Source organism: Haliotis rubra, unplaced genomic scaffold, assembly GCF_003918875.1.
Source record: "Haliotis rubra isolate DU_JTF1 unplaced genomic scaffold, ASM391887v1 Scf898, whole genome shotgun sequence".
NCBI lineage: Eukaryota > Metazoa > Mollusca > Gastropoda > Lepetellida > Haliotidae > Haliotis > Haliotis rubra.
In genome coordinates, this window is record NW_025767632.1 from 153,983 (window position 1) to 172,897 (window position 18,915).

Genomic DNA, 18,915 nt, shown 5'->3' on the forward strand with positions numbered 1-18,915 from the left:
CATGAACATAAACATCTTCAAGATATATTCAGTCATGACTTTTCAGTAAGTGAAGTGAGTTTACTAAGAATTAAATACGTTTTCAGGCTCTGGCAGCTGCTAAGATATCTCCTTCGTCAAGTGTTTCCAACACTAAAACAGTAGTTCCAAAATCGTCTGTGTTCGATTGAAAGAAAATGTAATCGATTGCTTGGTCCTTTGGTCACTGCGACCAATCTTGGATTATTTCAGTTAATGGGAATACCACTACTGCCTTGGCGGCAAGATCGGCCATTGTGTTACCAGAAATGCCAACGTGGCTAGGTGTCCAACAGAGGACGATGTCGTATTGGCCATTAGCAAGATCATTATATAAATCAATAATTTCAATTAAAAGTGGATGTTTGTAAGAAACATTTTTACAGCCTGAAGGCAAGAAAAAGAATCTGGAAAGATGATATATTGTTTATATTTAGGGTGTTTATTAATATATTTTAAGGATGTTAATATGGCGTTAGCTTCTGCTGTGAAAATAGAGCTGTTATCAGGCAATCAAGAAGATATTGTTCTGGATCCAGTGACAGTGACAAAAGCCACTGTGCCCCCATCCTTGGACCTATCTGTAAATAAGGATTTATATGTAATATAATTTTTTCTTAATTGACTACATTCATGTTTATACTGTAATTAATTAGTTTCTGATTAAAAAAATGTAGTTAATGTCAGGTCGACGTGTGGCCTAACCAATTGCCAAGGAGGAGAAGAAAGAAGCCCCAGCTCAATTCCGGCAGCACAAATGAATGGTTTAATTCTGAGCCCAATGATTTCTTGGTGTATAAATCCTCATAGAGGGGATTGAAGACACAGTTAAATGCAGGGTTAGATTCGTTAGAATATAGTTTTGTAATATATTGAACAGATAATTTTATACGGCGTTATGTAAGAGATAGCTCATCTGCCTCGACGTAGAGAGTGTCAACAGGAGAAGTTCTGAAGGACCCAAGACAAAGTCTCAGACCTTGGTGGTGGACAGAATCTAATAGTTTTAGGCTGCTTTTGCAGGCTCCACCATATACGATGGAGCCATAATCAAGCTTCGAGCGGACCAGTGATCTATATAGGTGTAGGAGGGTAGCTTGATCCCCTCTGCACTTTGAATTAGAAACAACTTTCAATAAACCGAGTGCCTTCAGGCATTTATTTTTGAGGTATTTAATATGCGGAAGAAAAGATAAATGGAAGTCAAAATTAAGACTCAAGAACTTGGCCCCCTTGACAACTTTGATGGGAGTGTCATTTAAAGATAGTTCTGGGTCCTTATGCGGCTTACATTTTCTACAGAAGTGTATACAATTGGTTTTTGACTTTTTCAAGCCATTTTCAAGACACCATTTATTTATTTTGTTTAAATATATTTGCAGTTGCCGTTCAATAGTATTCATATTTATACCACAAGAAATATTAATATCATCCACAAAAAGTGATCCACCAATTGAATCATTTAAAACCTTTGATAAACTGTTGATCTTAATGCTAAATAAAGTGACAGACAAAATACTGCCTTGTGGGACACCCTGATCCTGATTGTAATGATCAGACAGGGTTGAACCCACTCGGACTTGCCTGTCTGTTAAAAACTGTGATATAAAATGAGGCAAACGACCCCTGAAACCAAAATCATGTATATCCTTTAAAATGCCGTGCTTCCAGGTGATATCGTATGAGTTCTCGAGATCAAAGAATATCGATACCGCATGTCGTTTATTTACTATAGCATTTTGAACAAAGGATTCTAAACGTACCAAATGATCAATGGTACTACGATTTTTCCTGAAACAACATTGAATACTTGTAATAAGGTTATTGGTTTCAAGATACCTTGTTAATCTAGTGTTTACCATTCGTTCCATGGTTTTACAGACTCAACTCGTTAGAGAGATTAGTCTGTAAGTAGACGGATCAGTATGATCCCGGCCAGGCTTTGGTGTAGGGACTACAATGACATTACGCCACGAAGTTGGGAAATTCCCTGAAGTCCATATTGTATCAAAATTAAAAAATATTCAAAAGTGTTTCCAAAGATGATTCAGGTAAATGCTTCAAGAGCTGATAGTGTATATTATCAGCCCCAGTTGCTGTATCATGAGCTTGCTCAAGGGCGATGCGTATCTCATGTAGTGAAAATAATTCGTTGTAGTCTTCTCCATTGTCTGAGTTGAAATAATTGTTTTCTTCTCCTGTTTCTTATGTTAAAGAAACTCGGGGACATAATTGGATGAAGACGAATGTGTGGCGAGAGTTTCATCAAGCTTATTGGCAATGTCAGCCTTATCAGTTAATAAATTAACACCGTCCTTTAAATGGTGAACGGTAGATTTGGAACCTTTGCCCTCTTTTCTTTGTATCATGTTCCACACCTTTGAAATCGGTGTACGTGAATTTAATTTGGAATCATAGTTTCGCCAAGACTGACGCTTAATTTGTTTAAATTCACGTCGAGCCTTGGCATTTGAAATTTTAACTATATTTAAATTATGCACGGTAGGACGTCGGCGGAAATACTTTTCGGCTTTCTTCCTGCTCTTTCTGGTCTGTTTACATTCATTATTGAACTGTTGTTTACGAATATGTGGAACTGCAGAGGACTTGGGTACAGCTTGGTCAGCAATGTCATTCAGTATATCTGAAAACAACTGTATAGGATCTTCACTGTTCGCAAATACACAATGTTTTAAGTGATGAAATCATTGTTCGCATCCAACAAACTCACTATTCTTAAGAAATTATCAAAGTTTATATCTATTATCAACAATCGTGTTAAAGCAACGCAGAAACTATAAATTATGCAACGACCTTCCAACAATGTAATCAAATCTATGTGTAATATATATCCACTGCTCTTGTACCACCGTGGGTGGTTAAAGAGCGAACAAAGATTGATCAGTACATAGTGTCTCATATAATGACCAATCAGCCCTGGCGAAGTTCCTTCTCGATAAATGTGGATCATCACCAGGGTTGATTGTTTTGAGAATGGTAGGGAAGTGATCACTCCCACATAGGTCATTCGAATTCATTACACAAGATGGAATGAGCAAGTGATATATCTAGGGAAGAACATGTTCCCGTAGCTGGATGTAAATAAGTCGCTGAATCGTCATTAAAAATACATAAATTATTATCGGAAATGAATTCCTCAATGATTTTACCTTTATTATTGGTATGGACACTTCCCCAAAGCGGTTTGTGTCCGTTAAGATCGCCTGTGATAACACATGGCTTTGAAGTTGATCGTACAGATTTTGAAGATCTGACTGTCGAATATTAGAAGAGGGAGGGATATACAAGCTGCACAATGTCAGGGCAGTATGCTGAATCATGCGAACAGCAACAGTTTGAAGATCCGTATTTAGAGTGACAGGGCTACGAATGACGCTCTGATGTACCAAAATAGAAACGCCTCCAGCTGCTCGATCTCCCGGAAGAGAAATAGAATGATAATCACTTGAGTGTCTCAGAATAAAGTTATCTGTATTTTTAAGATGTCTCTTAAAGACAGAATGCTGACGGGTGGTGATCTTGTATGAGTAATTGTATCTCATTGAAGTTATTTTTCAATCCTCTGTATTTCCACTGCAATAAAGTCGACAACTGAGTCATGGTGCAACAATTGGCGATCGTTCCAGTGGATGTGAGGAGGAAGAGCTCCTCTGCCTGTCCTGAGAGGATAGAGTGACCTCCATATCAAGAGGTCCAAATGAATTTTGGATAGTAACCTCCAGAGGTGAAGGGACAGAATGTTCGTTTCTATTTAATCTTTTTCCTTTCTTCGTTTTGCATTGATCAGTTGCTGGTTGTGTAGCAGAAGTTTGTGATGTCTCAGTCTGAGACCCTGACGTAGCCTGATAGGCTGGGGAAGTAGATTTTGAAGAAGTAGTTTTTTGTGGCGGTTTTTTCTGACTTGACCCATGTGAAGTCAGTTTGACAAGCAGTAGAAAACACCGCCACAGAGCGGGCAACCGAGGCGGAATATGTGATACTAGTATTTGGCACAGGTGAAGACTCATTTGTGAAATTCTTTTTACCTCAAGGTACGAAATGTTTTTTTCACATTTAATTTTCGTTATTTTATAATCGCTTTGGAACACAGGGCAGGACCTGGATGAATCTGGATGTGAGCCGTCACAATATGCGCATTTGTAGTCACTAGTACAATCTGTACTTTCATGGTGATCACCACAACGATGACACGTAACAGAATTTCGACAATGGACTTCACTTTAAAATTTAGATATGAAAATATTTTGCAAATCCTACCTGTTGTTGAGAGGGCAAACACAATTTGGCTGCAAATTATGTACCATGGGCCTGAAATCATCTGCTCAAAAATAAACAAATCTAAAACAAAGTCTTTTAAACATTTTGAACATAGTGTGGAGCAAACGTTTCTTTTTTGTTGTTGTTTTTCAAAACATTTTGCAAAAGTGAAAGCAAATACTATATGGAAACAGTACGTGAAATGTCAGACTTCCTCATTGATAACATCTGTTTGAAATTTGGAAGTAAGACATTTTAGCAGAACGTAAACATCCTTATTGGCACGAATTGTGCTTCACTTTTGCCGATCTGTTTCTTTATGCATATTAATCTGGACTCAGATTGGCAGTCAAATCAACGGAAAGATAAGGTACATCGACTTTTTGATAGCGCTCAATCATAGACACTTACCCATCTTAACTACAAATATAAGAGACATTTGAAATCACCTGTGTCCCGATCCACAAATTTAAGCGTTCGTAAAGTTACGAACTATCGTAACTCAATAGTTTATCTTAGCGCTAAGAACGATTTATGGATCGGGAACCTGGTTCACATTTTACAAAGTTCCATGTGTTTTGTTAGGGTGATAATTTGAACAACAAAACATACATTACAGCACTTGATCAAATGCTTGAATTATTAAAGTAAATTATCTCCAAAGTAATAACCATGACAACGTTGCTGTAAAGTCTCCTGAAATTTATCCACGGAACAAAATATTTTAATCACTGTGTTCTGTAAACTCATATCGGAGATTAAACGTCGATTACTTATTGATCATTGAAATCCCCAGAACAAGTGGACTGACTGACTGAGTTTGGTTTTACGCCGCTTTTAGCAATATTCCAGCAACATCACGGCGGGGGACACCAGAACAGAACAAGTGGAGATGGTGCCACGTCGGGATGGTTTCCGAGCTGCCAGCACTAAATGACCAATAAACTTAAAACAGTAATTTGTATTATCTGAAGTTGTGAAATATCGACCTATGTCACAAGCCCACACCACAACACGGTTAAATCTACGTCAGAGATAAGACGAGAAAACATACTGCTCCCCAAGAAATCCATGTACAGATATCGCTGTCCATGGCATATGCACAATAAATGTAATTTAAGAATTTATATGATTATATGACCATGTATCTAGATTTGAGAGGCGATGTTTACAGATATGGCTTATTCGTCTAATATACTGCACATTGTGCCGCAAATGAACCCATACGAGACAGCATGCAGTCATAAGTAATCGTCATGCTTTTGTGCAGCCTTATCTTTAAGTGTGCAAGATTGCAGTAACCATTGTCGTGCTCTGTGAAATGCCATCCATACATCAACATAAAGTGATTCAACGGACTCCTCGTAATCGTTCTGTTATTCATGGTGTTATGAATATTAAGGGGTAAAATGATGGAATTTCCGCCGGCAGGTAGAAGTATCAGTAGCATGTTAAAAACATCAGGTAGAGGTTATCGCTGACATTGGAGTCAGCTGACAGCGTCGACAACAATCAACAATCGCCCACAACAAACCTTGGGACACAACAGCTGAACGTGGGACGGATTTCACATATATATCCAGAAGTCATTTCAGTCAGTATCATAGTTGCACTTTAATTCCATAAAGAATGAACATACTAGCTCTGATCTTGGTGGTGATACCACTGGCCGCGTGTCAACTCTTCAACGGCCCCTTGACAGTCGACGTGAACAGGGACGACGTTCAGCAGATGGCAAGCTTCGCCCTTACCCAGCTCAACACACTCCTCGGATCACAGAACACTCTGGTGTCTGTCGTGAAAGCTAAAACTCTAGTAGGTGTCAATGTGCCTTTCCAACCCTTGCAAATAATTTGGGATCCTAGCTTAGCTGGTCATAAGCCTAAGGCATTTTTGAACACGTATATTGGATTGCAGCAAAATGGGGCTGATTGTCTGGTGGTTAAAGCATTTTCTCGTCACTCCTAATTCCTGGGGTTTGATTCCTCACACTACTGTACAGTAGGTGAACCCATTGAAGTGCACCCCGCGTGATATTACGAGAATATTTGTAAACGCATACCTATTCAAGTTTATATCTTTAATTAGTTGTGAAACACGACATTACTGATGGAAGAATAGGTTGCCAGTATTCAAAGCTTGTCGTCAGTCTGATAGTATGTCATCACGCCCCGTTAGCGTGCGCCATAGCTCCAAACTCGACTGAGCACAAGCCGTCGTGCGTAGATCGATGCTCATGCTGTTGATCACTGGATTATCTGGTCCAGACTCGATTATTTACAGACCGCCACCATGCAGCTGGAATATTGCTGAGTGTGGCGTAAGACTAAACTCACTCACTCACTGTAATGCTCATGATTCATATTTTGGTACTGTCTTCCAAAGTTGATCATTTGAACTCCATAAACTTATGACTGGCCTATACTTCTCCTTGTCCGAATTCAATACAGTCCTTACTCTTCTGCCTGACAGCTTGTCTCTGGTATTGACTACATCCTGACCCTCCAGATACAGAATGGACAGGAGGTGAGTTTCACTGAAACGTGCATGTCTGCACTAACTAGTATAACCTACCATGGCTACAGAACTCGATGACACACATGATATGAATTTAGCACTCGGTGCATAGCAGTTACGATCCGGTATGTAATAGAGTTGTGAATTGTGGATAGTCTAGTTCCGAAAACATCAGCATCCGATCCAGTACATGTTTAGTTAGGTTGTCTACATTCGTCTCTGTCGGAATGGCAGGACACGCTGGTCCACGTTGGTCCACGTTGGTCCATTCTGTCAACATCTGGCGACGTCATCACGACTGCTGCTGTCCTTGGTGGACTCGACAGTTCAGTAGGACGTAGATGAGAGTGTTTTTTGGACGTCGTTACTTGTGTCTTACGAAGTGTAACCTCGTTACTAGTGTCTTACGAAGTGTAACCTCGTTACTAGTCTCTTACGAAGTGTAACCTCGTTACTAGTCTCTTACGAAGTAACACGTCGAGTTCCGTCAAGCTGATGTGTTAACCATATCCCTGCCATATCGGTGAAGGGCACCGAGAATGCACCTCACACATGTATGGATTCGAACCAAAGAAACAGGTGCGCAGGAAGTTACACAACCTATTTTCCCGAGAAGAATGAATAGCCATCAGGAATATGTATTTCAGATCCTATATAAGAGGCGCATGATTGCGATGTTACAAACCCAGATCTGGACTGTCATAATGTAAGAGTAATGAGCGAACTCATAAGTACTCGGTTACCCAAACACGTTTGAAACGTAACGGGATTATGTCTCACAATGTATTTGTCTGTTTATGAAATCAAGATGTGGGAGAGCAAGGCTATGAAACTGAAGTCTCGACAGTAGCACGGTGTGCATTTGAGTTGTCGAAACTGAAGCAGCAGGCAAATAAACTAAAATACAAAAACGTCATTCCGGGAAATAACGCTGGTGATCTGTTTCCAGACTCGAACCTGTGATGTTACAATCTGGGATCAGTCCTGGACCAATACTACCCAAATGGTCCAACACAGATGCATTAGTGTGCGGTCCAAGCGGGACATCTTGACGCCTGGCGGTCTGACCAACGTGGACATCAACAGTCCTGAAGTCACAGACATGGCCAACTTCGCCCTGGACGAGATCAACGGACTGCAGGGTGCCAAGAACACTATGGAAGAAGTAATCTCAGCTAAAGCTCAGGTACGACTAGTGTCTTGCACGGTTACATGGCATAGATTAACGTCTCCTTGTATAGATTAAACACAGTTAGTGAGTGCTTGTGTTAGTATTACCCATGATGCAGTCAGCTAAACAATCTTGGTCTGAGTAATGTTTTATTCTGTTACACATAATTCTACAATATTCACGGCGAAACCAAAGCTTACTTGTGCCAGAATCAGAATACAACCTGTGTTATATCTGAGCCACGTATGATTATAGGTGTCAGGCCTTTACATATGCTACTTCTTGAAGCAGCATGTACTGTCAGGGCCAAGGCCTCTGAGATCTACAGTACACTCAATGAATAATACACAGTCCCCACTGAGGGACTTGTCCGCCCCTCTACACGGAGTTCTTGTTACGTTTCAGGTTGTTTCTGGAATGAACTACATGCTGACCATACGTCTGAAGGAAGGGTACAAGGTGGGTCATCTTTATTATCAGTTTAACATATATCAGAAACATTTTAATGTCTCGGGGTGAGGTACTGTATATAGATCCATACAGATTTGTACACTTGTTTTAAGCATTCTCAAAAGTACAAATTCTACGCTGCACCTGTCCAGTTATATCATTGTGCTACACCTGTCACCTGCTCATTAAGTCACCTGTCTACCTCCAGACCCAGATCTGCTATGTGAAGATCTGGTCCCAGCCCTGGCTCCACAGGAAGGAAATGACGGAGCACAGCTGTAGCCAGGTGACCAAGCGTGCTGGGGGTCTTCTCGGAGGTCCCACCGGTGTGGACGTCAACAGTGCAGAGATTCAGGAAGTGGCCAACTTCGCTCTCACTGAGATCAACGGAATTCAAGGGGCACAGAACTCTCTGGTCAAAGTTGTCAACGCCAGAAAACAAGTACGGACGTTTCTCTTAATGTGTGTCTTGAATCCAGTCAAAGAACACTTTATAGACATTGGGTTTACCAATTAGATGGACAGGAAACAACATAGGATATTCTGAACGACAACATTAACGTTCATGTGGAACGAATCGTTGCGTGTTGACACACAAACATCATATGCTACTTCTTGGCTTCACACAGTCTTTAAGTTTCTGAAAACGTTTTTCTTTCAGATCGTCTCAGGTATTAACTACATCCTTACACTGAGCCTTCAAAATGGAGATAAGGTGAGCTGAGATATTCGTTTTCATAAGTTTTAACTTGTAACAACTGCCCGTAAACTATGAAACAGGGATTCATTCTTGCTACTAATATTCATCTCTAAAACTATATGAAGTATAAATTCTTTATTTCTTTGCCATGCCTCAACTTCTTTTGAACAATGGTGTTCTTTAACGCATTTGACCATTGAATGATTCAATTCAAATGTCGGCAAGTTTTACCTGAAGTCTTTAAGGTACTCTTGTTCTAACTGATGTGATGTATGAAGCGGCACTCAACGAATAGTGCGTAGAACTTTCCAACTTTTGAGCTGAGGCACTATTCGTTGATTTTGCAAAGGCTTTCGATTCTGTGCAGCGGGATAAACTATGGAGATCTACAATCGCACGGTCTTAGTAGTAAAATGAATGAAATGTTGAAGAGTATATACGAAAATGTTAAAGTGTGTGTAAGGAATGAGCATGAATTATCTGAACCTTTCATAAGTGAACTAAGTGTTAGGCAAGCCTGTATTTTAAGCCCTTTCCTTTTTTACGTTTTTCATAAATGAATTAGCAATACAAATATGTGACACATGAACGAATGGGATTCAACTACACCCAGATACAATACAACTATTTCTGCTACTCTTTGCCGATGATATTGTACTATTCTCTAGTACTGTAAGCGGTTTACAGAAGCAAATAGATGAATTAGACACATTTTTATGACCAATATAAATTGTGTGTAAACAGAGACAAAACCAAAATTATCGTCTTTAAGAAAGGTGGAAAGCTCTCTAAATTAGAAAAATGGTATTATAAAGGGCAACTACTCAAAACTACCAGTGTTTATAAGTATCTTGGTGTATATTTTTGTAATGGCCTTTCCTGGTCCAAACACACAAAATAAGCGTCAGCACAAGCCTTGAAAATCCTAATCGGTGTTTGTAAAAATATGAGATTGTTAGGTGAAATGTCCTTTAACACATTCTTTAAAATATTCGATATGAAGATAAGTCCAATACTTCTGTATGGCTCTGAAATATGGGGATTAAAACAATATGACTGTATTGAAAGAGTTCATTTATATGCATGCAAAAGTTTCTTGGTGTAAAACCGAACACATGTAATAAGATGGTTTGCGGAGAATTAGGTAGATTCTCCTTGTTTATACACTCTTCCATTAAAGCCATAAAATATTGGGTAAGATTACTGCATATGCCATGCCATAGGTTTCCGAAAAAATGTTATGATATGATGAAATTGTATGACGAAAATGGGAAAAGATATTGGGTGAGTGATATTAGGGAGTTGTTGTACAAAACTGGTTATGGTTATGTTTGGTGTGATCCTAATGTTCAGTTGCATACCAATTTTATCATATCATTTACACAAAGAATGAAAGATATCTATTTCCAGTCTTGGTCGGAATCACTACTTCTATCCACAAAATGTTTATACTATAATGAATGGAAATCGGACATACGTTTTGAAGACTATTTAGCAAAAATCGGCGTAAAGAAGTTCCGTATAGCTCTCTCGTTTTCGTTGCTCTTCCCATGAATTATTTACTGAAACTGGCAGGTATGCAGGTTTTCAAAGAGAAAACAGAATATGTCAGTTATGTAATATGAGTACTGTTGAGGATGAACTACATTTTCTTCTAATCTGTCCTGTTTATACAACTCTACGAACAAAATACCTAAAGCCATACTATTATAAGCATCCAAGTGTAAGAACATTAATTTCACTATTAACAGATACTACCACATCAATATTACAGAATCTGGCAATGTGCATCTATTTCGCTATGAGATTAAGAAAAAGTATTGTGGCAGAAAAGAATTTATAAATGACTTCTATCTACTCATGTAAACTCTAAATGTACTACAGGCCTGTGGCCTTTTTAAGTACTGAAATAAAGATTGATTGATTGATTGATTGATTGATTGAAGCGGCACTCACTCTCACACTCATATACTCACACACTAATTGTGCTGTCACCTTCAGACCCAGCTGTGTGAAGTGAGGGTATGGTACCAATCCTGGACCAACACGAAGCAAGTGACAGACCACCACTGCTCCGCCGTAAACAAGAGAAGTGCCCCTGTCCTGGGAGGTGTGGAGCCCGCCCATCTCTCCGCGCCAATGCAACAAGCTGTGTCGTTCGTAGAGGACGCTTTGAACCGGAAGATGAACAACATGTTCCGGATGGTGACAGAGAAGGTGGACCACGTCAGTCAACAGGTTCGCTATTAACGCTGAACAAATTCACTGACAAGATCACCCTGTGAACTGTTTCATCAACAACTTTGTCTTCCATTTGGAATGTATTAATGCACTGATGCTATCCACAGATCTGGAAACAGATCATCACAAACATCGTATACATCCACTCTCTGTAGTTTCCCCCCTTCTGTTCCCTTCTGGTAGTGTTTGTTGTGTAACGTGAACGTATCGATATTCCAGCTAAACTGTGGCAGGTGGAACTTGTGACCAATTCTTCGTCCATTCCATTTATTTCAAGAGCTATGAAATATAAAACAATCCACTGCTGTGATGGTACAGATCTCCGCAATGATTCCTCCAGCATTTGTCCCAGTTTAAGGTTGTATTCTGGACAAGTGGTATTTATGTTGGAATACAAGATTTGCTTGAAGATCGCCAATGATAAAACCGTTGTAGAATGCTCTTACAGTTATCGAGCTCTAGACATGGTATATATCGTAGTCGTGTTGTTCAGTTGTTGACGATCACGCTGACTGTCTACAGGTAGTTGCTGGCATGAAGTACTCATTTGATCTTCACCTGGTCACATCCTCCTGCATGAACAACCCCGACGGCAACGGCAAAGGAATTACCGATTGTCCCGCCAGCAACAGCACGCCACAGGTAAGCTTGGATAATGGCCATGTTTTTTCGCAAACAAAGAATCGGGGAATATAACATTTCCGATTGTGACAATTTTAAAAATATTTGTTATTTGTGATTGTGCTATATGTCTTTTGTTTCTTTGTTGCAGCGTATGACGTGCAGGGTGTCGGTCCTGTACCAGGCGTGGAGTGATCCTAAGTTTCAGCTGCTCTCTGACACCTGTGGACAACTCGCCTAGGTATGCAATGCCAGTTTTGTATTAAGAGACAAGGATATAGGTGAAGCATTATTTTTTGGCTTCATTCTGATTGGTTAGATGTTTCCCATTGTTTCTTTGTTTTCTTTGTTTTGCAAAGGTGCCTATTATATATGTCGTTCGAAAAGTAGGTCAAATGAGTCTTCAAAGGAAACCCACATGATTCTAAATTGTGACCGAAAAATACCCGTAACTCACCGCATTAGTATAGCAAAGGTCTTGTCTCGTCAGACTTTAGATACGTACTTTATATATCACATTGTGTGAATGATGGATGCCTCTGGTGTCACCACTGATTTTCAGTGGCCCATTCATATACTTTTGCCAATAATTTGCCCTTTACACCAAATGGAAATTCAAGACTGAGTATTCTTTTCCTTTGTCGTTTAGTTTTGTTTTCGGTCAAACGATATTTATAAAACTCGAAGTATTCAACCTAAGTCGTCATTTAATGTCTGAATGTGTGCCTTGCTCCAGGTCTCTGGTGATATTCTTTGGTAGATAAGCACTCCCGAAAAACAGATGGTTGTTCAGGTCAGACCTGTGGAACACATGTTTGATGAAAATATGTTACATCGTTCGGTCCTCTTATATCATTATCACAACATTCAAAGCACTTTCTAAACAAATACCTTTGTGTAGACCACGTATTATTCTGTTTGTTTGAATTCTGTTTCAGATGGCTTCCAGTCCGTCCACGGATAAATATGTCTACGTGCATCCTTTTCAAATGAATTGCTGTATTCTTGTCAAAATACAGTGTTGTTATTGTTTATTGTTCATGTTTTTGTTTACAAATAAACATTTTGCACTAAATACAAATTGATTGTATCTGTTTTCAAGCACAGATACGTAGGATAGTTTTGTAAATGCTACCGAGGGTAAAAGGAGTTTCACGTCTCTGATCACTATTAATAATCAAAGATGAAAAAGTATTTTATAAAACTGACACACATTTTCCCACTCACATCGGAAAATCAATCCGAAGACAAGTACATATACATGATGTATCAAATCTTTAATGACTAAGACATGTTATGTAGGACATACAATGTACAAGGTATTGAGTAGCAACATGGATAATTACAAGACCATGGACTGAATAGATGAAGTACACCATATCTGTGTCAGATATATCCTCAGCATGAAACCTGATCAATTCCATTGTCCTTTGTAATTGCTGAGATTGTAGTGAGCCATTGATTAGTTTTACAAGCAAGTTCATTTAAAACTGGGCATGTACCACTGTTTAAACCTCGACAGAAGGCTGTTATTGGTTTCTTTGGCTAAATGTTCAACAAAGTCTCGAGCCCAGATCATGTGCACTTCCGGCTTTGGGAACATATTGCTCAGTGCAGTACAACTTGGAACCGGAAATGTATATCTTGTGTGGCCAATACGACATCCTGTCATTCTTTTTCTGATCACAGATATAAGATCTAACGGTAGCTATATAATCAGAATATGGAATAAGAAGTGGTGTCACAGATTTGTTGAGTGCGGCCTTGTAGTGTTGTGAATTGGTTTCAATCACACAATTGATAATTGGTTCATTACCAGCGAGCAATCATCGCAAAAAATTGGTTAGCGTCAGTTTTCAGATTTTCAGACATTTTTCAGGTTGTTATTGCAGATAAGTACAACATGGTCATCTGTTGTTTTTGTTTTATTTAGAAACTGTGCATATTGTATTTGCAAATTTCACATCCAATTTAAAATGTTGCATCTTGCTACTTAAAAGTGATGACTAATATATTATTATATTATACGATATTTATATTATCCAGGCAACTAGTGCTTGCTCAAGGAGCTGGTATTTTTTCTCCTCGATCATTGGATGTCAGTCTCAACGGCACATCGTGTTATCAATCTCAACTCCCTGGGGAGTATACAACTCTTGCAGCCACTAGGCGCAACGAGTTATTGTGGCTTTCATCACGAAGATAAACATCTTCAAGATATATTCAGTCATGACTTTTCAGTAAGTGAAGTGAGTTTACTAAGAATTAAATACGTTTTCAGGCCCTGGCAGCTGCTAAGATATCTCCTTCGTCAAGTGTTTCAAACACTAAAACAGTAGTTCCAAAATCGTCTGTGTTCGATTATAAGAAAATGTGATCGATTGCTTGGTCCTTTGGTCACTGCGACCAATCTTCGATTATTTCAGTTAATGGGAATACCACTACTGCCTTGGCAGGAAGATCGGCCATTGTGTTACCAGAAATGCCAACGTGGCTGGGTGTCCAACAGAGGAAGATGTCGTATTGGCCGTTAGCAAGATCATTATATAAATCAATAATTTAAATTCAAAGTGGATGTTTGTAAGAAACATTTTTAACAGCCTGAAGGCAAGAAAGAGAATCTGGAAAGATGATATATTGTTTATATTTAGGGTGTTTATTGATACATTTTAGGATGTATATGGCGTTAGCTTCTGCTGTGAAAATAGAGCTGTTATCAGGCAATCGAGAAGATATTGTTCTGGATCCAGTAACAGTGGCACAAGCAACTGTGCCCCCATCCTTGGACCTATCTGTAAATAAGGATTTACATGTATTATATTTATTTCTTAATTGACTACATTCTTGTTTATACTGTAATTAATTAGTTTCTGATTTTTAAAATGCAGTTAATGTTAGGTCAACGTGTGGCCTAACCAATTGCCAAGGAGGAGAAGAAAGAAGTTCCAGCTCCATTTCGGCAGCAGAAATGAATGGTATAATTCTGAGCCCAAGGATTTCTTGGTGTATAAATCCTCATAGAGGGGATTGAAGACACAGTTAAATGCAGGGTTAGATTCGTTAGAATATAGGTTTGTAATATATTGTAAAGATAATTTTATACGGCGTTATGTAAGAGATGGCTCATCTGCCTCGACGTAGAGACTGTCAACAGGAGAAGTTCTGAAGGACCCAAGACAAAGTCTCAGACCTTGGCGGTGGACAGAATCTAATAGTTTTAGGCTGCTTTTGCAGGCTCCACCATATACGATGGAGCCATAATCATGCTTCGAGCGGACCAGTGATCTATATGGGTGTAGGAGGGTAGCTTGATCCCCTCCGCACTTTGAATTAGAAACCACTTTCAATAAACCGAGTGCCTTCAGGCATTTATTTTTGAGGTATGTAATATGCGGAAGAAAAGATAAATGGAAGTCAAAATTAAGAACTTGGCCTCCTTGACAACTTTGATGGGAGTGTCATTTAAAGATAGTTCTGGGTCCTTATGCGGCTTACATTTTCTACAGAAGTGTATACAATTGGTTTTTGACTTAGAAAATTTAAAGCCGTTTTCAAGACACCATTTATTTATTTTGTTTAAACATATTTGCAGTTGCCGTTCAATAGTATTCATATTTGTACCACAAGAAATATTAAAATCATCCACAAAAAGCGATCCACCAATTGAATCATTTAAAACCTTTGATAAACTGTTGATCTTAATGCTAAATAAAGTGACAGACAAAATACTGCCTTGTGGGACACCCTGATCCTGATTGTAATGATCAGACAGGGTTGAACCCACTCGGACTTGAAATTGCTTGTCTGTTAAAAACTGTGATATAAAAAGAGGTAAACGACCCCTCAAACCAAAATTATGTAAATACTTTACAATGCCGTGCTTCCAGGTGATATCGTATGAGTTCTCGAGATCAAAGAATATCGATACTGCATGTTGTTTATTTACTATAGCATTTTGAACAAAGGATTCTAAACGTACCAAATGATCAATGGTACTACGATTTTTTCTGAAACAACATTAAATACTTGTAATAAGGTTGTTGGTTTCAAGATACCATGTTAATCTAGTGTTTACCATTCGTTCCATGGTTTTACAGACACAACTCATTAACTGTAAGTAGACGGATCAGTATGATCCCGGCCAGGCTTTGGTGTAGGGACTACAATGACAAATATTCAAAAGTGTTTCCCAAGATGAATCAGGTAAATGCTTCAAGAGCTGATAGTGTATATTATCAACCCCCGTTGCTGTATTATGAGCTTGCTCAAGGGCGATGTGTAGCTCATGTAGTGAAAATAATTCGTTGTAGTCTTCTCTATTGTCTGAGTTAAACTAATTCTTTTCTTCTCCTGTTTCTTATGTTAAAGAAACTCGGGGACATAATTGGATGAAGACGAATGTGTGGCGAGAGTTTCACCAAGCTTATTGGCAATGTCAGCCTTATCAGTTAATAAATTATCACCGTCCTTTAAATGGTGAACGGTAGATTTGGAACCTTTGCCCTCTATTCTTTGTATCATGTTCCACACCTTTGAAATCGGTGTGCGCGAATGTATTTTGGAATCATAGTTTCGCCAAGACTGACGCTTAATTTGTTTAAATTCGTGTCGAGCCTTGGCATTTGAAATTTTAACTTTATTTAAATTATGCACGGTAGGACGTCGGCGAAAATACTTTTCGGCTTTCTTCCTGCTCTTTCTGGTCTGTTTACATTCATTATTGAACTGTGGTTTACGAATATGTGGAACTGCAGAGGACTTGGGTACAGCTTGGTCAGCAATGTCATTCAGTATATCTGAAAACAACTGTATAGGATCTTCACTGTTCGCAAATACACAATGTTTTAAGTGATGAAATCAGCATCCAACAAACTACTATTCTTAAGAAATTATCAAAGTTTATATCAACAATCGTGTTAAAGCTCCGCAGAAACTGTAAATTGTGCAACGACCTTCCAACAATGTAAACAAATCTATGTGTAATATATATCCACTGCTCTTGTACCACCGTGGGTGGTTAAAAAGCGAATAAAGATTGATTGATGGATTGATCAGTACATAGTGTCTTATGTAATGACCAATCGGACCTGGCGAAGTTCCTTCTCGATAAAGGTGGATCAGCACCTGGGTTGATCGTCTTGAGAATGGTAGGGAAGTGATCACTCCCACATAGGTAATTCGAATTCATTACACAAGATGGAATGAGCAAGTGACAGATCCAGGGGAGAATATGTTCCCGTAGCTGGATGTAAATAAGTCGCTGAATCGTCATTAAAAATACATAAATTATTATCGTAAATGAATTCCTCAATGATTTTACCTTTATTATTGGTATGGACACTTCCCCAAAGCGGGTTGTGTCCGTTAAGATCGCCTATGATAACACATGGCTTTGAAGTTGATCGTACAGATTTTGAAGATCTGACTGTCGAATATTAGAAGAGGGAGGGATATACAAGCTGCACAATGTCAGGGCAATGTGCTGAGTCAGGCGAACAGCAACAGTTTGAAGATCCGTATTTAGAGTGACAGGGCTACGAATGACGCTCTGATGTACCAAAATAGAAACGCCTCCAGCTGCTCGATCTCCCGGAAGAGAAAAAGAATGATAATCACTATAGTGTCTCAGAATAAAGTTATCTGTATTTTTAAGATGTGTCTCTTAGAGACAGAATGCTGACGGGTGGTGATCTTGTATGAGTAATTGTATCTCATTGAAGTTATTTTTCAATCCTCTGCAATTCCACTGCAATAAAGTCGACAACTGAGTCATGGTGCCACAATTGGCGATCGTTCACGTGAATGTGAGGAGGAAGAGCTCCTCTGCCTGTCCTGAGAGGACAGAGTGACCTCCATATCAAGAGGTCCAAATGAATTTTGGATATATAACCTCCGGAGGTGAAGGGACAGAATGTTGGTTTCTATTTAATCTTTTTCCTTTCTTCGTTTTGCATTGATCAGTTGCTGGTTGGGAATTTGCTGGTTGTGTAACAGAAGTTTGTGATGTCTCAGGCTGAATTTCAGTCTGAGACCCTGACGTAGACTGATAGGCTGGGGAAGTAGATTTTGAAGAAGTATTTTTTTGTGGCGGAAGAGACAGGTTTTTCTGACTTGACCCATGTCAAGTCAGTTTGACAAGCAGTAGAGGACACCGCTACAGAGCGGGCAACCGAGGCGGAATATGTGATATTTGGCACAGGTGAAGACTCATTTGTGAAAATTCTTTTTGCCTCAAGGTACGAAATGTTTTTTCACATTTAATTTTCGTTATTTTATAATCGCTTTGGAACACAGGGCAGGACCTGGATGAATCTGGATGTGAGCCGTCACAATATGCGCATTTGTAGTCACTAGTACAATCTGTAATTTCATGGTGATCACCACAACGATGACACGTAACAGAATTTCGACAATGGACTGCACTTTAACATTTCGATATGAAAATATTTTGCAAATCCTGCCTGTTGTTGAGAGGGCAAACACAATGGCTGACGCCGCTTGGGAAAACCCTTAAAATTGGTTATTACATTAAAAATGTATATATTTCGATTATAATCGATAATCGTTCACCACAAGTCCTCCGATAATCGATAGTTGATTTGGTTTCCGATTCCCAACACTAGTCCATCACTCGTGAACGAATAGCAATAAGTTATTACATAACGTTCCTTTGTTCATCGATCGTGCCTTGTCAGTGAGAAAGTTTTTCACTCATCCAGTGATATGAAGTGCTGCAAATTATGAACCATGGGCCTGAAATCATCAGATCAAAAATAAACAAATCTCAACCGATGGTTACCTAAAACAAAGTCTTTTAAACATTTTGAACATAGTGTGGAGCAAACGTTTCTTTTGTTGTTGATTTTTCAAAACATTTTGCAAAAGTGAAACCAAATATACTATATGGAAAGAGTACGTG

General features: G+C 39.0%; 1 protein-coding gene and 1 long non-coding RNA gene across 2 annotated transcripts in view; one reads left to right on the forward strand and one right to left on the reverse strand.

Annotated features, from left to right (window-relative positions):
• LOC124263756 lies at positions 1-14,391 on the reverse strand. The gene is made up of 3 exons (XR_006894928.1): positions 14,205-14,391; positions 13,348-13,353; positions 1-15 (listed from the first exon to the last, which is right to left on the reverse strand). It is a non-coding gene; the product is annotated as an uncharacterized LOC124263756 (long non-coding RNA).
• The window catches only part of LOC124263750 (multicystatin-like), a 25,444-nt gene continuing 12,419 nt past the window's right edge, over positions 5,891-18,915 (forward strand). The window contains exon 1 of the mRNA XM_046698456.1: positions 5,891-6,111. Within this exon, the coding sequence (XP_046554412.1) occupies positions 5,926-6,111 (186 nt within the window). The 5' untranslated portion in view covers positions 5,891-5,925. The remainder of the gene's footprint in view (positions 6,112-18,915) is intronic.